At 40.3% G+C, this 27,187-nt stretch overlaps 1 protein-coding gene across 1 annotated transcript in view; it reads right to left on the bottom strand.

Annotated features, from left to right (window-relative positions):
* Positions 1-27,187, bottom strand: part of LAMB4 (laminin subunit beta 4) — a gene marked incomplete at both ends in the record, with an annotated part of 112,039 nt that overhangs the window by 1,256 nt on the left and 83,596 nt on the right. Inside the window, 11 exon segments of the mRNA XM_082846248.1 lie at positions 6,130-6,261; positions 6,265-6,288; positions 7,581-7,748; positions 10,334-10,472; positions 13,410-13,618; positions 17,826-17,969; positions 20,960-21,054; positions 21,057-21,117; positions 22,098-22,263; positions 22,265-22,301; positions 25,176-25,336. Of these exon segments, the coding sequence (XP_082702374.1) occupies positions 6,130-6,261; positions 6,265-6,288; positions 7,581-7,748; positions 10,334-10,472; positions 13,410-13,618; positions 17,826-17,969; positions 20,960-21,054; positions 21,057-21,117; positions 22,098-22,263; positions 22,265-22,301; positions 25,176-25,336 (1,336 nt within the window).

Below are 27,187 nucleotides of genomic sequence, written 5' to 3'. Positions count from 1 at the left end.
TTTGCTATACAGCAGAAACTAACATACCATTGTAAATCAATTGTACTCCAATAAAAATTAATTTTAAAAAAAGTGGAGTAAATGATATCTATTTGATAGATTCCTCCTGGATACCCATGTTATACCAAACACAGGGATTTATATGTCAATTAAGGACATATTTAGTTTTCTGTTTTGATTCAATGGATAAAGCACTTATTTTCACCAGATTTCTCAAGGTTTTCACCTAAATCAGCAAATTGATATTTTTGTCTAAAGCTAGTTAGAATTCATTAGAAATGAAAAGACAGAGGACAAGCCTTGATTGGATTGGGTGAAGTGCTGTATTTTCAAAGGTTTGTTCTTCCTATATTCACTTTTCTTTAACATCTTTATTGGAGTATAATTGCTTTACAATGGTGTGTTAGTTTCTGCTTTATAACAAAGTGAATCAGTTATACATACACATATGTTCCCATATCTCTTCCCTCTTGCATCTCCCTCCCTCCCACCCTCCCTATCCCACCCCTCTAGGTGGTCACAAAGCACCAAGCTGATCTCCCTGTGCCATGTGGCTGCTTCCCACTAGCTATCTATTTTACGTTTGGTAGTGTATGTATGTCCATGCCACTCTCTCACTTTGTCACAGCTTACCCTTCCTCCTCCCCATATCCTCAAGTCCATTCTCTAGTAGGTCTGTGTCTTTATTCCTGTCTTGCCCCTAGGTTTTTTATGACCATTTTTTTCTTAGATTCCATATATATGTGTTAGCATACGGTATTTGTTTTACTTTTTCTGACTTACTTCACTCTGTATGACAGACTCTGGGTCCATCCACCTCACTACAAATATCTCAATTTTGTTTCTTTTTATGGCTGAATAATATTCCATTGTATATATGTGCCACATCTTCTTTATCCATTCATCCGATGATGGACACTTAGGTTGCTTCCATGTCCTGGCTATTGTAAATAGAGCTGCAATGAACATTTTGGTACATGAGTCTTTTTGAATTATGGTTTTCTCAGGGTATATGCCCAGTAGTGGGATTGCTGGGTCGTATGGTAGTTCTATTTGTAGTTTTTTAAGGAACCTCCATACTGTTCCCCATAGTGGCTGTATCAATTTACATTCCCACCGACAGTGCAAGAGTGTTCCCTTTTCTCCACACCCCCTCCAGCATTTATTGTTTCTAGATTTTTTGTTGATGGCCATTCTGACTGGTGTGAGGTGATATCTCATTGTAGTTTTGATTTGCATTTCTCTAATGATTAATGATGTTGAGCATTCTTTCATGTGTTTGTTGGCAGTCTGTATATCTTCTTTGGAGAAATGTCTATTTAGGTCTTCTGCCCATTTCTGGATTGGGTTGTTTGTTATTGAGCTGCATGAGCTGCTTGTAAATCTTGGAGATTAATCCTTTGTCAGTTGCTTCATTTGCAAATACTTTCTCCCATTCTGAGGGTTGTCTTTTGGTCTTGTTTATGGTTTCCTTTGCTGTGCAAAAGCTCTGAAGTTTCATTAGGTCCCATTTGTTTATTTTTGTTTTTTATTTCCATTTCTCTAGGAGGTGGATCAAAAAGGATCTTGCTGTGATTTATATCATAGAGTGTTCTGCCTATGTTTTCCTCTAAGAGTTTGATAGTGTCTGGCCTTACATTTAGGTCTTTAATCCATTTTGAGTTTATTTTTGAGTATGGTGTTAGGGAGTGTTCTAATTTCATACTTTTACATGTAGCTGTCCAGTTTTCCCAGCACCACTTACTGAAGAGGCCATCTTTTCTCCACTGTATATTCTTGCCTCCTTTATCAAAGATAAGGTGACCATATGTGCATGGCTTTATCTCTGGGCTTTCTATCCTGTAAGTGTCCATCACTTTAGGGCTTCCCAATCTTTCAGGAAATAGACTGAAGACTTTTTTTTTAAAAGACATGTTCATTTCTTCATTCTTCTCTGCTGATATGGAAGTCCCTGAACAGCAAAAGCAAAGTGATGCTTTTCACTCTTATCCAACCATGCATCCGTCTATGAATCCATCCATGCATTTATCCATGAATCCATCCATGCCTACATCCATGTGTCTATCCATGCATCCATCCACTCACTTATCCATTCTTCATCCAACAAATACCTGAGAATTATAGTAAACCCTAACCAGGAGCCCATAGAGTAGTGGATAGAAGAGGCACAGAGAGCTATAGCTAACAGTGTGAAGTGGCCTTTAGAAAAGACACTGACCTTAGGTTGAAGTGGAACTTCTAAAGGAAGGAAGGTAAATGTTCCACTTCACTTGGTCATATCACACCTGGATACTCAGTTGGTTTGGAGTAACTGTCAAACTAGCATGTAGCATGTGTTTAGAGGAACAAGCTAGATTGCTGGAGAAATATGAAATTGTCTTGTGAACAAAAGTCGAATTAACTTTTATGTTTACATTTCATACAGAGAAAGAAGATTCAGGGCGTGTGCTATAGCTATTTTCAAGTATTTGTGGCCAGAAAAGCAGAGTAAATGTGTTTTTGGTCATCCTGAGGACACAGAATGGAACACAGCAGGTGAAAGCCCCATGAAGGAGGATTTTTGTCTGAATACAGAGAACTTTCTAGTAGTCACAGCAGTTCAAAGACTAAGGAGCTGCTCTGGAAGGTGGTGAGCATTCTATCACCAGAAACTTTCAAATACGGGCCATCTGGGATTGAACAGGGGAGTCAGCATTGGAAGGGTATCTGTACGAAAAGAAAAAGAGATCCTTGGGTTTCTACCAAGGCAGTTAACAAGATCGTGCTGGATACTTTTCATTTGCCCCACCAGATCCTTGACCCCTCCTGCTCTGTGTCCTGGAGAGAAAGGCAGCCTCCACAGATGACATCACCTGGCTCCCTTGACCTCTGGCTCTCGTTCACACTTGGCCACTGGCCAGTTCTGAGAAGTGATCAGAGGGTGGCAAGAGCGAGCAGAATGCACCCTTGGTGAGCAGCAGGGTTCTGGCAGTCCTGCCCTCTCTCAAGTCCAGCTCCTGCAGGGTGGCCTCCTCCCTTCTGTCCTCGTACTCACAGTGCTGCTTCCCAGCACGCACACTCCTCCTTCCCGTGGCTCATTCAGGTCCAGGGATGCTAATGGCTTCTCTGCTGGTCACCCAGGGCCTCCAAACCCTTGGTTGATTCCCTTAATTCCTGTGTTTTTTGTTTTTTTTTCCCTCTAGTTCCTTCCACCAAGAAATAGAGTCTATTTACCCTCTCTCCCCAAACCAGGTCCAGCTTTGCAAGTTGTTTTGACCAATAGAAAGTGGAAGAAATGATGTTGCTGGACCTCCATCAAGAGCCTCGCGCCTTCTGCCCATTCTTACAGAACCCTGTGACCACCAGGCTCTAAAGCAGCCTGGAACGAAAGACCCTGTGGAGAGAGGCCCAGCATCTCTGCCAAGCCTGGGCCCTGGCAGACCTGCCAGCTGACCCATCAGACAATGAGGCTGCTTGAGTAACAGCCCAGGAGAGACCTGCACCACCCGGACAACCCACACACACACAGTGCACGCTTGTTGTTCTAAGCCATTACATTGGGGGAACAGTTTGTGATGCAGTAAATAGATAAGTGAGACAACTCCGCTTATAAACACACAATCCAGAATTACATCCAAGTGTGCTTTTTGTTTCTTTCTGGGATGCTGACTGACACAAAGCTCCACGGAGGGACCCTGGCTGCAGACTGAGGCCCACTCCCCACTCTCTCCACTTTGACCTCGTCAAGTTAAGTCAGGGCTCCTTTCTGGAATCCCATGGGCATCTCTTCCTAACCGATGGGAATAGAGCACAGACCTTGTGGTTCAGCTGCCTCTTAAGTGGCAGAGTTGGGAAGATGGCCAAACCACTGTCTTAGTTTCCTATCTTGTTGAGTTGTGAAAACAGCCTTATGGTGAGAAGAAAAAAAAAGTACTAGAATGCATCACTTTTGACTTGAGAAGTCGCCTGACTCAAACTTCTCTTCCGACCTAATTTTAAGAACTGTGAAAGTTTTAGTCTATGGGGAAAAGTGGCAACAATGCAGACCCTGACATAAAATATAAGACAGAAAAAGTCCTCCCGGTGTTTTTGTTCTCACAGGAAGGACCAAGGTCTGGGAATAATAGAAACTGATTTTTCATGGTATCGCCTATGGAGAGCAAGGTAAAAACAATATTTGTCTTTTTGAATCTTTCCTAGTTATTTCCTTTTTTAAATTATTAAGAAAATACTGAAAGTGAAAAAAACTCACTACTTTTACCAACAATTCTGTAAATGTAAAAAGTACTGTTTTCCTCTTCACCCTCCTTGCCCCCACAGATATCTAATGGTAACAGTTTGGTATGTATTTTTCCTGACTTTGGCCCACACTAATGTTGCATTCTCATGTTTTTCATTTCATAACAATGATATAAATAGTTGTAGGGCCAATGACTCATTTTATAATAAAGTAGCATTTGTAAGTGAGAGTTGGTTTTTTTTGGCCCCGTCCTGCGGCATGTGGGATCTTACTTCCCCTACCAGGGATCGAACCCATGCCCTCTGCATTGGGAGTGCAGAGTCTTAACTACTGGACTGCCAGGGAAGTCCCTGGGTTATTTTAGTATTTTGAGAGTTACTTATATTCGAAATGAATATGGATAACTTTAAAGTTGTGGGAGACAATAAATAAAACTAGAAGTAAAACTAGACCACTTATCATTCAGTATTTCTTGATGATTTAGAGGTGGTTCAGGACATGATGATTGCCCAGAACAATCATGAGTATCAGCTGTGGAAAAAAACACTGATTACCTTTCTGATTGTATGTGTTCTATGTTTGCTACACTTGTAGTGCATCAAAATTTCCATTTTTTTCAAGAGTATGTTTCCTTTCTGGATTGCTACCTACAGACCCATGATAAATGACTCAGCACCCTAGAGTCTAGATCGTAACTCCAAAAAAGTAACTTGCAGGAGCGGAGAAAATGAGCAGCACAGCTTAGGACAGGGTTTTCCAACCTCGGCACTATTGATACTTCGGGCAGAATAATTGTTCATTATCAGGGGGATGTCCTGTGCATTACAGGACATTTAGCAACATCCCTGGCCTCCATCCACTAGAATGTTAGTTGCACCACTAGTTGTGACACGCAGAAATGTATTCAGACTTTTGTATCCCCAGGGGAGGGGATAAAATCACCCCTGGTTGAGAAGTACCAAGTTAGGACAAGGGCATTTCAAAGTGACCATAGGCAATCTCAGTGTGTTCCAATTAATGCACACAGAGCTCATCAGTACTTGTTGACATAAAATCAGGCACGAGGCATATTCCGTTACAGTCACAAACCCACCTCCTACTTCTCTCTCCTCGGTGGACTCAGAAGTGGTTAAACTGTGTCAACGATAAATTGAAATTGGTGTATGTTCTACCAGAAAGGTGGAGTATTATGACGTTATTGTCAAACTGGGGCAGTGGGTAAAAGGATAGAGAGAACTACCACATGGTCCAGGAATCCCGGATTTGTGTATATATCTGAGAAAACCAAATCTGTATCTCAAAGAGATATCTGTACTCCTGTGTTCACTGCAGCACTGTTCACAAGAGCCAAGACATGGAAACAACCTGAGCGTCTGTCAACGGATGACTGGATAAGGAAAGTGTGAGAGGCATATATACACACATCAGATATATACACATACATGTATAAATATAATTCATCATTACAAACAAGGAAATCCTGCCATTTGCAACAACATGAACGAACCTAGAGGACATTATGCTAAATGAAAATAAGCCAGACAGAGAAAGACAAATCTGTATGATATCACTTATATATGGAATCTAAAAAAAAAAGTTGAACTCATAGAATGGTGGTTGCCAGGGGTTGGGGGATGGGGAAATGGGGGGAGATGTTGGTCAGAGTACAAACTTCCAGTTATAAGATGAATGGGTTCTGGGGATCAATCAGATTGTATTGTATATGTGGGTAGATCTGAAGCATTCTCACCACATACACACAAAAAGTAAACATGAGGTGGTGGACGTGTTAACTGTGGTAGTCATTTCACAACGTACACGTCCATCAAATCATCGCGGGGTACACTTTAAATACATACAATTTTATTTGTCAATTATACCTCAATAAAGCTGGGAACGTCTAAAGAATAGATATCTGTTATTCTTCTTACCTTGTCCTCTGTATCTGCAGCCAGTTTGACTGCTGCATCTCTTAGCTGTTTCACTTTCCCTAAGGTTTCCTTTGTCAGTCCTGGTGCGCTTGTCTTATGCTGAAGAATAGCTTATTGACATTGTAGCTCAACAAGCTCCTGTAACAAAGCAACACTCCCGTCATCAGAAAATATTTATAAAGCATGCACACGTGCGTGATGTTTGCCTGATAATGTTCATAAAAGGGATGAGCGGCGACCATCATCCAGTCAGTGACGCTTGAGTCACTCTGATATTTCCGACAGGGCTTTTATTTGCATGGTTTGGGTCGTTTTTTTCAGGTTGAAAAAATGCTCAGCTTTAGTTAGTCACAAATAAAATGTTTCTGTTACAAAATATCAAGGCTTTTTTCACGTTAAGACAACGATTTGTCCTGAACTATGTTAAGGTTAGAGATAACAGAGGACAGAACTGAGTCAGTTCTGCCCGTGACAAACGTTTGGTTCAGTTGGGTCGAACAGCTGCAAGTGCAAGGTGAAGGTCAGAGAGAGTGGTGAAGGTTCAGAAGCAGCAAGGACACAGTATTTGGTTGGCACAAAGGTGAAAGGGGCATGAGGAAGGAAGGGAGGCAGGAGGGTATGAAGGGCTCCTCGCGTTTAGAAGGGAAATCTTCAGGGTCAGCCTGAGTGGTTGACAGCTTGGAACGTTACATAGATGAATAACCACAAGACCCAGGAATGCACTATGGAAGTGGTAGAGGGTGGGCAGGAATCACCTTTCTCAACCTCTGTTCCATAGAAAATGCCCTCAACTCCCAAGTCAGTGGAAAACGTACCCAGCACATTAGGAATTAAGAGCAAGAGAATACACCAGTTACAAGAACACTTCAACCTCTTTCTTTTGCTTAAGCTGCTATATTAATGTGACCAAAGATTTCCTGCTAAGAAAATGAGTTGATAGCTTCTTTCAGCAACCGAAATGAACAGGCCATTTTCCACAACTGTTTCATGAACTCACTCTGATTTTTGTAACTTGATCTATTCTCTTTGGCAGATGACTTTCACTTATTTGTTTTGTGATTTAATTAGAGTAAAGGGATCAATCAGATTGTATTGTATATGTGGGCAGATCTGAATACATACAGTATAGACCCATGACATAAATTGTGTGTTTAGGAAAAATTTGCCTAAGATGTCACGAGTAATACGGGATGCGTAGATGGGGCTAAACACTCTAACGTAATCTGGCCAAAAACCTGTCTTCTTTGGAGACAGCACTCCACTTACAGAAGCATCTCCATGCCCAGCGGGGTCCCTACAAACATGCACTGCTGAGCATGGGCCAGCACTAAAGGAAATGCTGATCAATGGCACAAAAATCTAGGGTGAAGGGATTATCCTTCAAAGAAGCACGGTTGTCTGCTCTTAGTGGCAGGGGTAGGACCAGCGACCTCCTCAAGGCCCCCAGCCTGGCGCTGGGCCGATTCAGCCTGAGCTCCCACACGGACGGCCTCGTCTCTATTCCTTTGCAACTTGGTCTGCAGCCGGGCAAGTCCACCCTCCAGCGCTGACTGTTGCTTTGCTAAATCCAGCTCAGTCTCCCGGGCCTGATTTTCAGCCTGTTGTTGATTGAAAGACCAGGAAGGAGACAGTCTCTCTATGCAACAAACAAGAAAATACATGATGTAATGAGCCCTCTGAAGACAAGCTAGGTGTGAAGGGAAAGGAGATCATTCCTTTGCTTTTTCTGTTCCTTAAAAAAAAGTTATAAAAAAATACTTCAGACAGACAAGAGGTTCTAGGAGAAGATGTGGCACGTATCCGTGTACCCACCAGCTGGCTTAAGAATAAGTATTGCCAGAGAGCCAAGACCCTGGGTGTACCCCCATCATCACCCCCTCCCCCGCAAAGGTCACCACTACTCTGAATCTAATATTTCTCATTCCATATACTTCTATATGCTTTGAACGCTATCTTATTTGGTATTTCTAACAATATACAGTATTTTCTACTTTTAAACTTTATGCAAATACATCATCCTGTGTATTTCTGCAGCTTGAATTTTTTAATTCAAAATTATTCTGGTACAGGTCACCTAAGTTAATTTGCATAACTCTTTTTATTCTTTTTTTATTCTTTATTTTTTAAATTCTTTACTCACTTTTACCAACTGGAAGTGTTCCATTGTTTGAATATACAAAAATTTATTCTTCTATTTTCCAATGGATGCGGGTGGCTTCTAATTTTTTTCTCCCTTATAAACAATAACGAATACCTTATACTTGTTTCTTATTTCGGCGACTATACTTGTCACGTCTAAACGTCTGACAGGTCATTTGTTATCTCTTGTTCTTTGGTCAAACTTTCATGCCTTCTTTGATTTTTCTTAAGCGTAATAAACATTCTTATTTTGTACTGGATATCCAATAAAGGTAATGCCCAAAGTCTCCTGCATTCTGACTCTGTTTACTGTTACTGATGGCCTCTTGCTTAAGGCAATTTGTTTCTTTATTGTGTGTTTTAAGGGAATCCTTTGAGGCTTGGTTTTAAGGTACATTCCTTTGGAAAGGATTTCTTATTGCCTCTGTCAGGCATCTGAGGGCCCTGACAACCCAGGAGCACTTTAAATGACATTTTTAGCTTGGTTTACCAGGGCCACCCAGGTAGTATGAATTCTGGCTTCATCTCACCTGAGAGCCAGCTTGTTAATAATTCTTAGTGAAGACTCTCCCCCTCCACGCACAGGCTAATATCTTTACCGCCTCTTCCTCTCTCTGAAATAGTTTAACATTTCCTTGAGGGTTTGCCTTTTGGGGTCTCCTCTCTATGCGGGGGTCTCAGCCCCTCCTTGCATGGGTTTCATTTTCTGTCTATTACTCATGGCAGCCAGGGAAACCAACAGCTTTAATACACCAGGGACTGACAGCTACCCTCCGCCTGCCATCAGGTTCATGCTTCATTATCTGTCTGGATCATGTTTTCCGGCCATTATTGGCCTCTGAAGATTTCCTCCATTTTTTACCAATTCAGCTATGCATTTAAAAAATTGTTAAAACATCTAATCTTTTCAGGTTTTTTCCTACTAGATGGCTCCTTGATATACTGGTCCACCATGCTGTTAGAAATTGAAGCCCCTTCCTAGGCCCTTGGGCATAGGTGGGAGTTTTTCTAGAGCAGGAATCTTGAAGCTTTTTCTGTAAAGGGGCTGCTAGTAAATATTTTACACTTTGTAGTCCATAAAATCTCTGTTGCAACTATTCAACTCTGTGCCATTGTAGTGCAAAAGCATCCATGGACAATATGTGGCTGAATTCCAATAAAACGGTGTGACTTTGGATGCAACAGTTGGTGGGTCCCTGTGGCCCTTGGGCTGTATTTTGCCAACCCCTGTTCTAGAGTAGATGCCTAGAAGGGGAAAACCTGGAGACCGTCTTTATTTTTTGCTCCTGTATATATGCAACCTCTTCATATCTGAGCTTTTTATTTCCAGGTGCATGACTTCCTGTGCTGGTGCCTTCTGCTTTTCTTTTCAGGATGCAGGTACTTAGATATCTAAGACTCCGGGGAAGAACAGAGACTGAGAAGCTTGCAGTCTGCTGGGAAGAGGATGTGCTGGAGAGAGATACATCACAGGCTCTCAGTCTAGGTCCTGTTCTGCCCTCCAGCTGCCAGGCTTCCTCTTCTGGATCCATCCCCTGGGTTAAACCGTGGCTTTATTCCTGCCAAACAGTGGATGGAACCCTTTCTTTCAGGTAAGATAGTCTTTCAGTCTTAGGATACGCTGATGAGATTTCACGCATATTTTGTTATAAAAATCTGGCAACAATTACCTTAATTTCTTTGGTTGGTGAGCTCTCAGAAGTCCGTTACTTTCCCTGGTATCAGAAGGGATAAATACTGGCCTCACATCTACCATTAATTAGCTGCGAGACATTAGGTAAGTGACTTAACCTCCGCGAGTCTTATTTTCTTCATCTACAAGCTGATGGTAACAACACCTGCTTTGTCCCCCAGGCTTGGTCAACAGTGAGATGAAATAATGCCGGGATAACTCTGTAGAACGTTAATTAAACGCATAATACTATCATAATCTTATTTATCATCATCATAATTCCATCAGACAGGTAAGATGAGATATAAAAACTGTGCTGTCTTCACACTCAAAGTCTATTTCAGGTTAGTTTCAAGGAAGATAGAGAAATACCTGCAGTGCGTTCTTTTTTATTTTTGTCGTCTGGGCAGTCAGCTGTGTGATGGTAGAATCTGCCCGTACTTGAGTGATTTGAACTTGTTGCAACTTATTCAACATTTTGTCGAGATTTAATAGAACATTTGCTGCTTTTCTAAGATATTAACATATCAGATTAGATAAATATACAATTATTCATTTATTTCACCTTGAGAGTTCATTCGACTCAACAAAAACTTTACTGAATTATTCATAAAGTCAACTGAAATCACTCTTAAGCAAGGCAAAGTGCTGAAGTCTTCCTCTTGAGACATAGGTACATTTAGATGCCAGTAAAAGCACATACATATGCATGCATAGATACAGATTTTGCCAGATATGGAAATCAAGGATACAGGTCTCGTTTCTTCTTAACTTGTCATAAGCAGAGAGGTTTGGGGGATAAAACTGCCAAGCTTGGAACAAAAAAAAACTGTCTTCGGCCAATTCCAGTTCTCTGATTTCTCAAACTTAAGTAAGTAACGCTCTTGAAATCCTGATTGGAGTAGGGGGCGGGGTAGTCAAGAGGCCCCAGAGGGAGCAAAAGAGAAGGAAAGGCCCTGCGTTTTCAGGCTGTGTTTATTCAGGTTTATTTAAGCTTCGCTGACATTCCAGCTGCCCAGGGGCCCAGTCAGAGGTTACCGTCACAAGCTTTCCAGGTGATAGTCTATTTTACAGAAGTGAGCACACCTCAAGTCAACATTCACCAGATACTTAGGTCTGTGGGCTCAGAGGCACCTTTGCAAGAAGGTGCAAAGTCAGGGAACTAGATCTTAGCAGAGGCATCATTAGAAATGCTTGTGTGAGAGCAAAAATAGCTAAATGGCAAAACAACCCCTTCCCCATCCAACCAGCCTCTCCCCTTCCAGTGATAATCTTTCTCTCCGTTGAAGAGAAAAAAAAACAAAACACAAAACTTTTTTTTTTTTTAAGAGCAGTTTAAGTTCACAGCACAATTGAGAGGAAGGTACAGGGATTTCCCACACACTCCCTGCCCTCACACATGCATTACCTGCCCGATTATCAACATCCTGCACCAGAGGGCCCATTTGTTACAAACGATGAACCTATACTGACACATCGTAAACACCCGAAGTCCACAGTTTACATTAGGGCTCACTCTTGGTGTTGTCCATTCCATGGGTCTGGACAAACATATAATGATATGTATTTATCATTATAGTATCAAACTGAGTATTTCCACTGTCCTAAAATTCCTGTGCTTGCCTATTCATCCTTCCCCTCAACCCCTGCAACCACTGATCTTTTTTTTACTGTGTCTCCATAGTTTTGCCTTTTCCAGAATGTCCTATAGTTGGAATCATACAGTATATTGCTCTCCCTTTCTATACTTTTTTTTCTCTACAATTACAGTGAGGGTTCTGGAGGCGTTCCTTCTCATAACTCCCCCCTCCCCCATATCTTTTTACTGAATTCTTTTTTTCCTTTAGATTTTCAATGTACTGCTCATTATAGTAAATTTAGAAAGTACCCCAATAAAAGAAGAAAAAAATATCAGGGAGGGAAAATTTACCAGTAATCCTACCACCTGTTAAGATATTGGCACATGCTAGCATTTTTGTCCTACCAGTTTTTTTCTTTTCATGATTGAGATCCTCTTCTACATATAATCTGTTATATTCTTTTTTTTAATGAAGATTTTTTTAACATCTTTATTGGGGTATAATTGCTTTACAATGGTGTGTTAGTTTCTGCTTTATAACAAAGTGAATCAGTTATACATATACATATGTTCCCATATCTCTTCCCTCTTGCATCTCCCTCCCACCCCTCCAGGTAGTCACAAAGCACCGAGCTGATATCCCTGTGCTCTTTTTACAAGCATTAACATTACACTGTAAGAATCTCTGCATGTTACTAAAAATCCTTCGTCAACATCATTTTTAATTGCTGCATGATTGTGTCCAGTTGCTTAATCTTCCTAGTTAGAAATATTAAAACCAGAAGGGGCTGGGCTTTCAATGGAGTCTGATGTACTTCACTTGTAGAGGTGGATGATGAGAGAGTGAAGGCAGTTCAGGTATCAGCTCTGCTTCTGGGGGTCCAAAATGGTGATGGGTGTTGATGATGGTACCATCATCCAGTGACCCTATGACCTGGACTCACAGCACCCCATGATCATAAAAACATCAAGGTGGCTTTTCCTCTTTGCTTGGCTAAGTCGACAAGGGCAAAAGGAAGCAAGAGTTGGTTGACTTTGTGTACCGTATGTATCATTCTACTCCTGTATTACTCCTGGGGCACTCGTGTTCATTTCTTCTCTGTCTCACCGTCATATTTTTAATGTGATATACTTTCTTTAATCTAGATTTTCAAAGTACTGATATTGTAGTAAATACAGAAAGAAACAAAAATAGGTATGCAAGACGTAGAGAATGGACTTGAGGACACGGGGAGGGGGAAGGGTAAGCTGGGACGAAGTGAGAGAGTGGCATGGACACATATACGCTGCCAAATGTAAAATAGATAGCTAGTGGGAAGCTGCCGCATAGCACAGGAGATCATCTCGGTGCTTTGTGACCACCTAGAGGAGTGGGATAGGGAGGGTGGGAGGGAGACGCAAGAGGGAGGAGGTATGGGGATATACGTATATGTATAGCTGATTCACTCTGTAATACAGCAGAAACTAACACACCATTGTAAAGCAATTATACTCCAATAAAGATTTTTAAAAAAATAAATAGGTATGCAAGAAAGGAAGAATACACAGACAGTCCCAGCACTTGTTAAGATATTGGCATATAATTAATACATGGCATTTATTGGTGTATATTGGTATAAGGAGGTAACAGACACTGGAAGGGCATTCAGAGACTAAGGAAAACGGGAAACCAGCATCTCTGCACAATGCCTCCCAGCTTCCCAGCTTTCTGGGGCACCTCCACAGACAGCTTAGCCCTCATTTTGGGCAATGAACTATCAGAGGGTAATTTCATTTGAACGTTATAGCTCCTTAGGCAAATATTTTTCAGATGGCCTTTTGGCAGATGGCCTGTTAAGAGAAGGAGGAGAATATTAATACTGTACTTACTCAGCTGCTTTTGCCTTCACCAAAACCTTTCGGGCTCCATCTGCTGCTTTATGTAGCCTGTTCTCCTCTGTCCTGTAGTCCTCACAGAGTTGCAAAAGTTTCCGTATTTTGTCAAATTCACGGGTCAGATTTGGCAATGTTACTGGTAGGTGGATGTCAAGTACACGATTTGCAACCCTCTCTATGTCCTCTGGAGGCGCGTTATCCTCCTAAATAAGAAGATGGGTTTTAGGTAATTGTGTCTCCTTATCATTCTACCTTGTAAATATCACCACAATGAATTCTAAGTTAATTTGCATTTGATGATGTGTCCCTAGAATACAGGGATTATTGTATATGTCTCACAGATGCTTCTTCATCCTCAATTTTCCCTTCTCTCTGAAAGAAATGCTGCTCGTGTAAAGCTGAATTCATTCAATGCTTGTTGGAAAAACGAAAAATGACAGATTTGGAATACTGCGTGTGCTACAAAATGTCCTCACAAGAATTGCTTACTATAAGTACAGATTCAAAAGCAATTAAAATGTTTAGATGTCATTAAGATTCAAACACAATGGCAAACTATTATATATAGGATGGATAAACAAGGTCCTACTGTATAGCACAGGGAACTATCTTCAATACCCTGTGATAAACCATAATGGAAAATATAAAAAAGAATGTACATATGTATAACTGAATCACTTTGCTATATAGCAGAAATTAACAACATTATAAATCAACTATACTTCAATTTAAAAAAAGAGATTCGGGCTTCCCTGGTGGCGCAGTGGTTGAGAGTCCGCCTGCCGATGCAGGGAACGTGGGTTCGTGCCCCGGTCCGGGAAGATCCCACATGCCATGGAGCGGCTGGCCCCGTGAGCCATGGCCGCTGAGCCTGCGCATCCGGAGCCTATACTCCGCAACGGGAGAGGCCGCAACAGTGAGAGGCCCGCGTACCGCAAAAAAAAAAAAAAAAAAAAAAAAGAAAAGAAAAAAGAGATTCAAATACCATGAATGAGACAATGGGGAAGCACTGGGTTTGGACTCAACAAAACTCTACTCCAATCCTCCATGACATTAAAAAGGCTCACAGTTTTTGCTCACCAGCATAATTGGGTAATTATAACTGATGCTACTGCTCAAGGGCCTATTTTGAGAAGGGGATGCAACAAAACAGAGTAATTTACAGTATGATTAACGTATTATAAAGAAACTTTTAGGGAACTCCCTGGTGGTCCAGTGGTTGGCACTCTGTGCTTCCCTGGCAGGGGTCATGGGTTCGATCTCTGATTGGGGAACTAGGAGCCCGCATGCCGCCAAGTGCAGCCCGGGGGCGGGGGCGGGGGCGGAGAAACCTTTAAATACATCTATGTCCTGCTTTTCAGAAGAATAAAATTGGCCCCCTTTGAGAACTAAAGTGCGTAAGATGGACTCTCGGTATGTGGGGTAATAGCTCTTTGTCTCTCTCTGGCTCCTTATCGAGGCACAGATGCTGAGTGCCACGGGGGAAGTTAGAGATGAATCAGACACAGATCTGGTCCTCAAGGGGTTCACCACCAAGTGGGGAATTATAAGTCACTTTAGATGATTACTGATCCCTTAAGAACAGAAGTGATAAACATATGCCAGAATGATGTGGGGTTCAGAGGCAGGAGAAAATACTTCAGGAAGAACTTCAAGACAGCATTTAAACCCGGTCTTGGAGGCCCGCACAGACTACATTTGTGGAGACGTGCAGTGAGAAGAGGGGTAAGGGCATTCTCCGCCGAGGACAAGCTCAGGGTGGAACAGGTAACAGTGCGTGGATCACTCCCAGCTGGCCAGTGGGGGGTGGGGGGGCTTAAAAAGTAACTAAAAAAGCAAAAAAGTGTCTAAAAAAGTTAAAAAAAAAAAAAAGAGTGGAAGTTCAGGAAGGCTGGGAGCAGATCACACATGCCCCTAAACGTGAGGCTAAGGAAACTGGACTTCATTCAAGAGACAATGTGGGGACTTCCCTGGTGGTTCGGTGGTTAAGACTCCACGCTCCCAATGCAGGAGGCCGCGGTTCGATCCCTGGTCAGGAAACTAGATTCCGCATGCGTGCCACAACTAAAACCCGGCACAGCTAAATAAATAAGTAAATAAATATTAAAAAAAAAAAAAAGGACAATGGGAGGCCTGGATAGCTTTTAGTATTTGAGTGACATGACCCCAGTATACATCTTCTTTGCACTCATTTCTGCCTTAGCTATTCTTGTTTAATATATAAAAGGAATATTTAACTTCCTTTTTTTTTGGCCACACCCTGCGGCTTGTGGGATCTTAGTTCCCCGACCAGGGATTGAACCCAGGTCCTGGCAGTGAAAGCACAGAGTCCTAACCACTGGACCGCCAGGGAAGTCCCAAAAGGAATATTTTACTTCCTATAATGTTTTTGAAAAAAATGTGATGAGAATTCTTCATGAATAAGTTAACACCATATTTTAAACAGAATCATGGAGTTGGCTCTTTCTAGAAATAGTAACTTTTGTTAAAAAAAAAAGTTCTAATAAAAAGTGAATTGAATTTAACCCCGTATTCAGTCATGAAACATTTCTTGGCATTTATTATGAGATTAAAAATTCATATTCAAGTGATTATAAATTCACTTTCAGGAGAAGTGACACATAACTCTGTTAATAAGGAATTCAGACCGTAAGGAAAATATTAAGATGGTAAAAGAAGACCTGAATAGTGTGGCCACCATAAATGTAATGATCATTTTATTTGGGCTTTATAGCCAAGAAAAACAAAGAACTGGGTGGGTGAAGGGCACTGCTTCCTGGTGACCAAGAGTCTTGGACCCTGACCAGGAAAGTTCTTCTTATGGAATAGGATTTTTCTTGATGTCTAGTCTAATTTTTATTGTAATAATCTGAGTTTTTTTCCCCTAATTCCTTAGGCTAATTAAAGTGACATTTTTATTAGAAACTTATTTAGTAGCAATGAGAACTAGTATAGGAGTAGGCTCTGTGACCGTTGCTGGAAATGAGGACGCTGTGGCAGCTCTGATTTCATTTTAGTTTTGGTGTCTGAATTGACTTGTATCTGCAGAAAGAGCTACCGTGTTCTTCACACAGTTCCTGGATCTGTGTCTAGTTAATATCAGTCCGTCTAGCTCGCTCACTGAAAACTTGCTTTTGAACAAACAAAATGTCCAGTTGACTGATCCCACACCCAATCGTTTTTACTACTTATTTTGGTCATTTTTACTGATCATTTTTACTCTCTATTCTTTTCTAATTTTGAAAATCAGGACTAAAGCTGCTAATACAATTTCTAGAAACAGTGAGATGGAAAGAATACTTGGCCACAGGGGTCTCTTATAAATAAACAGGTTTAATAAAGTGATTGCAAAGATTGTAACTGACATCTCTACTGTCTATTAATTCATGTGGAGAATATTAAATTATTGAATTTGGAAGATGGCTATAGGAAAGAAAGCCTCCTCAGATCAATTCCACGTAGTGTTGTACCCAAACGACATTATTGACCAAGAGCGAGAGTTCCCGTCAATTTCCAGCTGTACTATTTGATTTTTATCTTTAACTAATAGTTCTCTGGAGTTTAAAACAAACCTCTCCGAAAATAAGGCACAATGAAGGACACTAAGTTCATAATTATAATAATAATTCATGATAATAATGAATCCAATAGTTCCCCCTTTGGTCACAGAAAGCCAACATGAGTCTTAGAAAACAGTCAATAATATTTATCTAAAATAACCAATATTTTAGATGCCACCTCACTACAGTATTTGATACACTAACCAACAGCTGGCGTACCTTGATCTCACACACTCTGTCAGCAGAGAAAGTTGTGGAATCTGACAGAGTCTTCATGTTAGATTTTTCTTGTTTTAAAAAAAATAACTTTAAAGACCAAGTTCACTTCTTTGGAATTCTAACTAAATTCTAGGATGTATTACTAAACCGATCTTATACAGAGAGCCATATTATTTTTGATAGAGTTAATATTTTGGAATTGTTTCCATGAAGAAATTTAAAATCAAGGAGTATATCATGATTCTGATTTAGCCATGCCATTTCCACTTAACGTAATATGGAGTTGGTTGTGATGTCTGAGTATAAATTAAAAAAGGAAGAAAAAGGAGGAGGATGGGGAGAGAGAAGAGGAGGAAGAGTGTGGGAGGGACAGAAACTAGTCCTAATTTTTTTTTTTTCTTTCTTTTTGCGGTATGCGGGCCTCTCACTGTTGTGGCCTCTCCCGCTGCGGAGCACAGGCTCCAGACGCGCAGGCTCAGCGGCCATGGCTCACGGGCCCAGCCGCTCTGCGGCATGTGGGATCTTCCCGGACTGGGGCACGAACCCGTGTCCCCTGCATCGGCAGGCGGACTCTCAACCACTGCGCCACCAGGGAAGCCCCAGTCCTAATATTTAAAAGAAAAAAATTACCTAACAAGAACATTTTCAGCTTCTTGATTAAAAGATTCATTTTTTCTTCTTCAGATTCACTTTGGTTTTTCATATTCCTCAGTTTCTCACTTAGCTGTAAGGCATTGTTTTTGGAGACTTCTGCCAGTTTACTTATATTTTTGATCTGGAATAAGAAAAAAACAACGAGGCAAACATGACAATTAGGCACATTCTGTGACGTGTCCTTACTTAGCTGGACCAAATAGAGGTCACTAAAAATATAACAGAAGTCTACATAATTAAACAATAGATTCATGTTAAAGGACTCTTTTAAAAGTTGATATTATCTGTTTTCATTACCATGTTTTCTTAATAATGTGAACTTATCTCTTAAAAGATTATTAGTGATCAAAATTGTTATTTGAAAACAATTATTGGTGTAGGACTAATGACTTTTCCTGATACAAATCGAAAACACAAATTCTGTTTTAATGACATGTTAGCATTCTATCATATCAACAAATGTCACAGAAAGTACTTACAGTGATCATTACGTTTAGTAAGTTGAGAACATATTCTTTAATGTAAGTTAAAATATTAAGTTTAAATAATAAGTTTAATATAAGTTAAAATACACTTTTAAACATTCTTCTGATTCAGATAATGTACTTTCTTTGAGGGTAAAAAGAAAGCATTCTTCCTTTTAATAAACGAGTTTGAACTCAGAGCAGGCTACAAAGATAAATTCCAGATACTGTGTACACTTGGTGGAGGAATGATAGAACTAAAATGTTTACAACCTAGAAGTGCAAATTCTTAACTGTGTGCTTTGAGAAAGGTCATGGACTTTTTCTTGGGATTCCAACAAATGAGAGAAAGAGAAAAAACAAAGAGAAATAGGACAATATCATCCACAAGTTGAGCTGTATTTAATAAATTAACTGTGACAGAAGCAGGGCTAATTAGGATCAAACATAGTTAAGGAAAAAAGAAAATCTCACTTTATTTCCCCACAAAAATAGGCAGCCTAATTTAAGCCACACAGATTTTGTGGAAAAGGATTTAATGGTAGTCATTGGCAAATGATGAAACAAAAAGAAATATTTACATGATTAAAAATATGTAATTTAATTTTTTGGAGTTGTTCCTTAATTCTCTAGAACTTTTTAAACTTTAAAATGGATAACGGTTGCTAAGAAAGATCTTAAAACTTCTCATCACAAGAAACAAAATGTGACTATGTGTGGTGATGAATGTTAACTAAATTTATTGTGCTAATCATTTTGCAATACCTACATATATCAAATCATTATGTTGTATACCTAAAACGAATACAACATTCTATGTCAATTATATTTCAATAAAAAAACAAAAGGGAGAAGCAGTGAGTAAGAAGGCATAGAAGATGAGAATTCCAGAAATAAATACTCTGGACAGGAAGCACCAAATTATACACATGAAATCTCAGTGTACATTAGTCAATGCCATATTCAGAAAGAAAGACTGCTAAATTACTTCACTCTTAAAACATCTCTCTGCAATCCATCCTCTGTCATGACTCCTGAGAATTCTCTCATAATCTCTTCTGGCATGTTTCCCCCTTCTAATCAAGAGGAAAATAGCACATCATTTTATCAACATGACAACCCCCATCCTTTTCCAGTTCTCCATTTATGTGCTGATTAAGCCAGATTCTGCTATTATACACTTCAGGGATTATCTTTTAAAAGTAATAGCTTAACACGGGGCTTATTTAAATGGTGTGAGATTTCTGGTTTTTGAGAAGGGGCAACATAGTAGTTTAAAATTACATTAAAACATTAAGGATTGTTTTAACCACAGGGATGCAGGACCAGGATTTGCGTTTGTTCACTGCTGTATTCCCAGCATCTAGATACATGTCCAGCACGCAGTAGGTACTCAATGAATATTTGTTAAAGCAATGAAGAATAACATACAAGTGAAAAACTAGGTGGCAATATAGAACTATGACTATGTAAAAAAATTTTTCAACATTTAGGATGTGTGGGGATGTTCTCTAACTTAATCAGAGACTTGCTCTGGAACTTGGATCCGGAACCTGTGGAACAAGCACATAGGACCAGCCGGGGTTCGGATGCATGGAGGTGAGGCTCACGGAGCAAACTGGTGCTCTGCGTGTGCACATGTGCAGGAGTGTGTCTCATCGCTGTGGTTCTCACCCCATTCCCAAGGCTGGCTCTCTATTCTCCTCTCACTTCTGAGACCCAAATATCTTCCTTTTTGGTGAGGGGTTGGTTTCTGTTGCTTGACAACAACAATGCTAACTGATATAATATTTACCTTATATTGGTAAAAAATTCAGCTCTTTTTTCTTCATCAAAGGCTCTATGTATACTGTCCAAAAAAAAAAAGCAAACTAGGGAGCACATCATCATCTTGTTTTTAAGCTGAACACAATGTATTCACAAAACACCTAAAATTGTATTCATCCTTTCCAGATAAATATAATGTATTCACCAAAAAACCCTAAAGAAAGATAGGTAATTAAAAATTATACTCATTTATTAATATGACCAGAAAAGTAAATGAAACCATTTAAAATTATTAGAGATTCCATTATCAGGTACTTAAATATTAAAACAACTTTGTCATGTCTATCAACATAGGAAAGAGTTCAAGGCATTAAGAGTATATTCCCCTTAAAATATTTTCTAATATTAAATTCTAACATCAAAATTTGTCTATTTAGTAGAATTTCAAACATACCCTTGAATTTATGAAAAATATTCTTTACTTTGACAGCTCTATAGTTTGAAACCTTCAAGGCTAGGAGTTTACACATTTCTATGCAGTGTTTGCTATAAAGGAAACCTATCCACACAAGTCTGTGTATGTCCTACAAACATATACTTTGATGTTTTTCTCTTCTTTCTCACCATATACACACATACACACTATACATATATATGAGAAAATATATGAGAAAATATATCAATATTCACAGCTACTTCTAAATCACCATTCATATCCACATCTATATTTTTATTCTATATTGTCAGGCACAAGAACACCTAACATCTAGAATCTACCCTTATCACTTAGAAGTTAAATGGAAATTTAAAAAATTTCAAATAGTTTGCTTTTTTAATTGCTATTAATTTTACAAATAAAGCATGAGAAGACATCGTTTACCTGATTTTTCAACCCTTGAACTTGGCTGTTCAAATTGCGAATCACGAACTCTGCTTCCTGAGCTTTGTGGAGGGTGTTCCTCGAGAGGGTCAGGAGCCGGGACAGCTCGGGCCACCACAGGACAAGAGCACAGAGGGCATGTTCCATCCTCCATACACCTGACAGGAGAAAGTATCTATGTTAAAAAGCAACTTGTTGGGGCTTCCCTGGTGGTGCAGTGGTTAAGAATCCATCTGTCAACAGTGCAGGGGACACACGTTCGATCCCTGGTCCAGGAAGATCCCACATGCCGCGGAGCAACTAAGCCCGTGTGCCACAACTACTGAGCCTGTGCTCTAGAGCCCGTGAGCCACAACTACTGAAGCCCGCGAGCCACAACTACTGAAGCCCGTGCGCCTAGAGCCCGAGCTCTGCAACAAGAGAAGCCATGCAATGAGAAGCCCACGCACTGCAACGAAGAGTAGCCCCTGCTCGCCACGACTAGAGGAGGCCCACATGCAACAATGAAAACACAATGCAGGCAAAAATTTTTTAAAAATTAAAAAGAAAAAGCAACTTGTTGGCAGAGCTTTTTCTAACATCCTCCAGGCTCACCAAGGCAAGACACTGCTCTATTCATATGTGTTTCTTCAATAGCTGTTCACACTTAGTACATGGATATGACTGATTAAGTATTTCCTGGTTAACTGAATAAATATCTAACTTATTTGTTATCAGCATTTGGGCCAATCAATGTCGCTTTTACACTTATAGTTTTGGGGGAAATAGTCACATGTCTAGCATTTCCATGTTAATTTCATTTTTTTTTTTTAAATAAAAAGTACCTTTTACTTATGAGGCAGGAGGAGTAAATGTCCATAATCTGTACCAGTTGAGAAAAAGTAAATAGCATAGGATAATAAAATCAAGCCACAATCTTTACTCTTTGTTTTTTCTCAAACTTTGACTTAAGAAATAAAAAATAAAATATAAATATTTATATTATTTTTAGATTAAATATATATTATTTATAGATACTTTCTACACTTATAAAATATAAATAAAAAAATAAAATGTAAGACAGGGAAATACAATCGAAGAGGTCTGTATATCAAGTAGAAACCACAAACACTTTGACTATACTGTCATGAATATTTACCTTTTCATGCAATGTTTGAATATCTGGTATCTGGATCTGCTTTAATTTCTCCAATGACAAGTTTTCTTTTGAGGTTAGTGTATCTAAGATGGGAAGTAAGTCATTCCTGTTTTTTTTAGAGTTATCTATGATGGAAGTAGTTTCATTAGTTTTCTTTTCAGCAGATAGAGCTCTGATAATACTTCTTGATGTTCTTTGAGGAATCTACATCAACACAAATTGAGGTAAGATAAATTTTGTGAAAACAAATGAAATTATACATGGGTTATCGAGATAATCATTCCCCAATTTGACTAGACTGTCTTGGTCTCAATGATCAATACAAAAATACAACATCCTCTCCCTTGAATTTGCACTTAACAGGGAAGTAAAGAGTAAGGAATTGGGCTTCCCCGGTGGCGCACTGGTTGAGAGTCCACCTGCCGATGCAGGGGACACGGGTTCGTGTCCCGGTCCGGGAAGATCCCACATGCCGTGGAGCGGCTAGGCCCGTGAGCCATGGCCGCTGAGCCTGCGCGTCCAGAGCCTGTGCTCTGCAACGGGCCACAGCAGTGAGAGGCCCACGTACCGCAAAAAAAATAAATAAATAAAATAAATAAAGAGTAAGGAATTTGTTCTCATTCCTAATCTGGAAGAAGGTGCCCACTGAAAGAACTGAAAATCTGTCAGCAGTTACCCAAGACAGGCAGAAGAAAGCAAAAGTGCCCCTACGCTGATTTTCTCAAACTTGCAGATGTCGCGTCATGGATATACATGTAATAGCTACAGAGCACTGAGGCTTAAGTTTGCAGACATGGGTTTGAATGCTGGCTTCTCCCTTTACTGTCTGGGTATGGCCTTGAGCAAATCCATTAAATCTCTTAGATTGTGTTTCCTTATCTGTAAACTGATGATGATAATTTGTTGAGATTAAGTGAGATAATATAAAGACCCTCTGTGAAGTTCCCCAAATGTTATGTATTAATTTTGACCACCCATATGAATCCAATATGATGAAACAACTAAGTTCACCTCACTGTATAGAGCAGGAGTTGACAAAGTCATTCTACAAAAGACCAGAGAATAAATGTTTTAGGCTTACCTGCCATCACATTGCTGTCACAACTACTCAGTGCTGCCACTGTAGAGTGACAGTAGCCACAGACACCACATAAATAAATAGGTGAGGTGGTGGTCTCCTAGTGAAACTTCATTTACAAAAACAGGCTGTGGGTAGGATTTGCGGGCAGACTGTAGTTTGCTGACCTCTGATGTTGAGGCTGATGACAACAGCTAACATGCTGAGTGCTTTCTATACGCCTGGCCTTCTCATCAGTTCTCATCCTTGATCTCCACAAAACACTGTCAGGCGGTTAGCACGACCACCACCATTTTACCAGTGAGAAAAGGTGGCTCTGAGGATAGCAAGGTCTCACTGATAGTATGATGTGAAGCCAGGATTTGAAGCCAGGTAGTTGGACTCTAGAACCTGTGTTCTTAAACACTTCTCTGTATTTTCCATATTGTAATGAAAACACAAATCCCTGAAAGTAATGTGGGATGTTTTAATGTAAATGAGAGTATCTTAGGGCTTTAAACTGTTCTAGGAACCAAAGGCCCAGGGTTCTGATCTTTACTCTTATGTAGTCATAATCCAGGCATGACAACCACACTTTATCTTTTCAACATTCCTGGTTTTTACACTAACGGACTCACTATATTGTGATTTTCATTTATCATGAACCGCCTACCCCCGCCCCCCACCCCCCATCTCACACACACACACAAACAAACAAAAAGCCATGTTTCTATTGCTTGGAATGATTTTCTGCCTTGATTTATCTGGCAAATTTATCTTTATTCTGAGAGGCCTTTTCTAATAGACCCAGGAAGAACTCCATTCTCTCTACTCTGCTCCCGAAGTAGCTTGAAAACGTTCTGATAGAGTCTTTTCATTGTTTGGGGATTGTTTATATGTCTGTCTTCCCCCCACAAGACTGGGATGACTTAAGGGTGAGACTTACTGCCTGTCTCTGCTGTTCAGCACAGTGTCAGGCATCAACAAAAAGCCCAGTAATTGCTGTTGGACTGCAAGTTTGAGAGAATCAGCATGGGGCAGTTTTGCTCTCTTCTACCTGGCCTGGGTGACTGCTGACGGATTTTCAGTTCTTTCAGTGGGCACCTTCTTCCAGATTAGGAATCGGAACAAATTCCTTACTCTTTATGTAGCATTTATTGAGCGTCATCAACAGTGATTTCATCAAATTTAGGCTTTCCTTTAGGGTCATAATTGCCAGCTATTTTTTTCTCTTTTAGCTCAAGATCAGATGACAAACAGGACCATAGACATAGGATGAGGAAAAGCAGACAATGTTTGTGCCTTGAGATAGGTTTCACGTATATTTTCCCTTATACCGCTCAACTAGATGGGTTTGGTGTGAATAAGTTCGGTGCTGCCTCTCCTGGTACTAACAAGCTGTCTGTCCATTTCCAAACATAACAAGGATCTCATGGGAGATCAGCAGATGAGCTAATTCAAGTTCTGCTTTAGAGTTCCATTTCTCCTCCAAGTTGATTTTGGCATAATTCCCGTTCATTTTTAAGAATTATGCAATATGAATTACAGGCTTCTAGTATGTTACATGCCTCCACATTCCTACAAAGTTCTTAAGAGAAATTGTTTAGGTCCCTTTTGCCTCATATTCCTTTGCATTTGTGGTTGCTGGAAATGGAGTGGCTTGTACTCAGGAAGGCACAGAAACATGTCTCTCTCATTTCCTTACGGCCATAATAGAATTTCCAAGCTGCTGATTAAACGAGATCCTAGCATGGTTTGGCATCACAATACATTGGGTTTCAGTATTTGTTTAGTATCGCAGATTGTTAGCGTTATTTTGTGCAAATGCTATCCATCTCTGCAATGTTTTAAAAAGTTGAAATATTCATGCACAAATAATACCTTTAATGGGTGTGTTTTCACGTTCTAAAGTGCTCAGGTGCTGTGGCAATAAGCACAGGGAGATTCACTAATGGAATGCACTATGGATTTTATCAACTCCTGTCCAGAAACAGACATTTGAGGTGCATTTTCTCTCTTACCCATGATGCTTGCATTACGGGCACGGGAGTGCAAATCAATTTCTTCTTGAAGATCTTCAAGTAAGAGGTTCACTTTATTCCTCGTTCTTCCTCTTCTTTCTTTCAGAACTTGAAATTCATACACTGTTTTCCTCTGGTCACTTAGTTGAATGATTTCTTTTCTATAGGAGAAAATGAGAGAAAATGTAGCTAAGCTTATATTACATTTGAAAGATTGTGAAAAAAACACAAGTAAAGAAATTGCCCTCGGACTTCCCTTTGTGGCGCAATGGTTAAGAATCCGCCTGCCGGGCTTCCCTGGTGGCGCAGTGGTTGAGAGTCCACCTGACGATGCAGGGGACATGGGTTCCTGCCCCGGTCCGGGAGGATCCCACGTGCCACGGAGCGGCTGGGCCTGTGAGCCATGGCAGTTGAGCCTGCGCATCTGGAGCCTGTGCTCCGCAAGGGGAGAAGCCACAACAGTAAGAGGCCCGCGTACTGCAAAAAAAAAAAAAAAAAAAAAAGAATCTGCCTGCCAACGCATTGGACACTGGTTCGATCCTTGGTCTGGGAAGATCCCACATGCCACAGAGCAACTAAGCCTGTGCGCCACGACTACTGAGTCCATGCGCCACAACTACTGAGCCCACGTGCCACAACTGCTGAAGCCCTCACGCCTAGAGCCCGTACTCTGCAACAAGAGAAGCCCACGCACCGCACCAAAGAGTAGCCACTGCTCGCAGCAACTAGAGAAAGCCCACATGCAGCAACAAAGATCCAACATAGCCAAAAAATAAATAAAAATAAATAAATAAATTAAATAATAATTAAAAAAAAAGATTGCCCTCATTATTAGGTATCCTCATACTTAGGATGGATTCCCCCCCCAAATTTTCATTTGACAGTTTATGATTGTTTATGGCTTATCTCTTTCTTGTTAATTCCGCTTCCTAGAGTATTTCAGCACTCATTTAAAATGGCTTCATAGCATAAAGGTTTTTGAATCTTTCAATTTCAGCTGTTTATACTCTGTCTCCTTTACTTTGGTTTTCAAAAACACGTATTCAGACGTGGTTCATTTAAATCAGTCTAAGGGAGCCAACCTATATTAGGCTTTTAACAGAATCCCTCACACAGACAAGGATAAAAATCAGTACCTCATTTAGAATAAATCTGCTTCCAGCAAGGTTCCTTTTACTCTTACTTCTGTACAGTGTCTTAAACTTTGAATTTCCACAAGTGACAGGTTTCCTTGCTGGCGAGTGTACATTTGGGTGTGTTCTTTCTACATCACCTTTGATGGTGTCACCTTTGTCCCACTTCAGTTGGCTGGGTTCAGCAAACACAGTTCAGGTGAATAATTAGAATATCCCTCATGAAGGGGAACTTGGGTACAAATCTTGAAGAGTACAGTTCAGGGAAGCTACAATACAAATTTATGGGACTAATTTATCTTGGTATGACTGCAAAGTATTAACCAATGCTTCCTAGCATTTTCTGCTCTCACTCTCCCTTCTAATCTACAGACTTTTCCTTCAAGCTCCAACTGTCAGCACTGTAATTCTTCTGGCTAATAACAGTAACAGTACATACTATTATTATAGCTGGTACTCTTAAAGCACTTACTATGTGCCAGACACCATGCAAAGTGGCTTGTCTTGAGTGATTCTCACAAGAACCCCATGAAATAGAGACTTTAACCCTGCTTTTGATGAACAAACTGAAGCTTGGAGAAGCTAAGTAACTTCTGAGGCCACACAGCAGCAGGTGGATTTGAACCACAGTAGTTTGACTTCTCAATCTATCTTATGATATCTTGGTTTCTCTATCCTCCCCTTCCCCTTTGATTTGTAATTTACCCAACAAACATTTATTACTTAACTAAACCAGGCCTGAAGAAAGGTACAGAGAAGGCAGCTTTGCCCAGAGGAGTCCCTCAGTGAGGCAATGGCTGAGCCGAAAAGACGTGGGAAGATGCAGAAGGAAACACATCCTCTCTCAGGAGGTCAGGGAAGGCTTCAGTGAGGGGGCGG

The sequence above is a fragment of the Leucopleurus acutus genome, assembly GCF_964270905.1.
Source record: "Leucopleurus acutus genome assembly, chromosome: 9".
NCBI classification, from domain to species: Eukaryota; Metazoa; Chordata; class Mammalia; order Artiodactyla; family Delphinidae; genus Leucopleurus; species Leucopleurus acutus.
The sequence above is the reverse complement of the archived record's forward strand: the minus strand, read 5'-3'. Positions and strand labels throughout refer to the sequence as shown.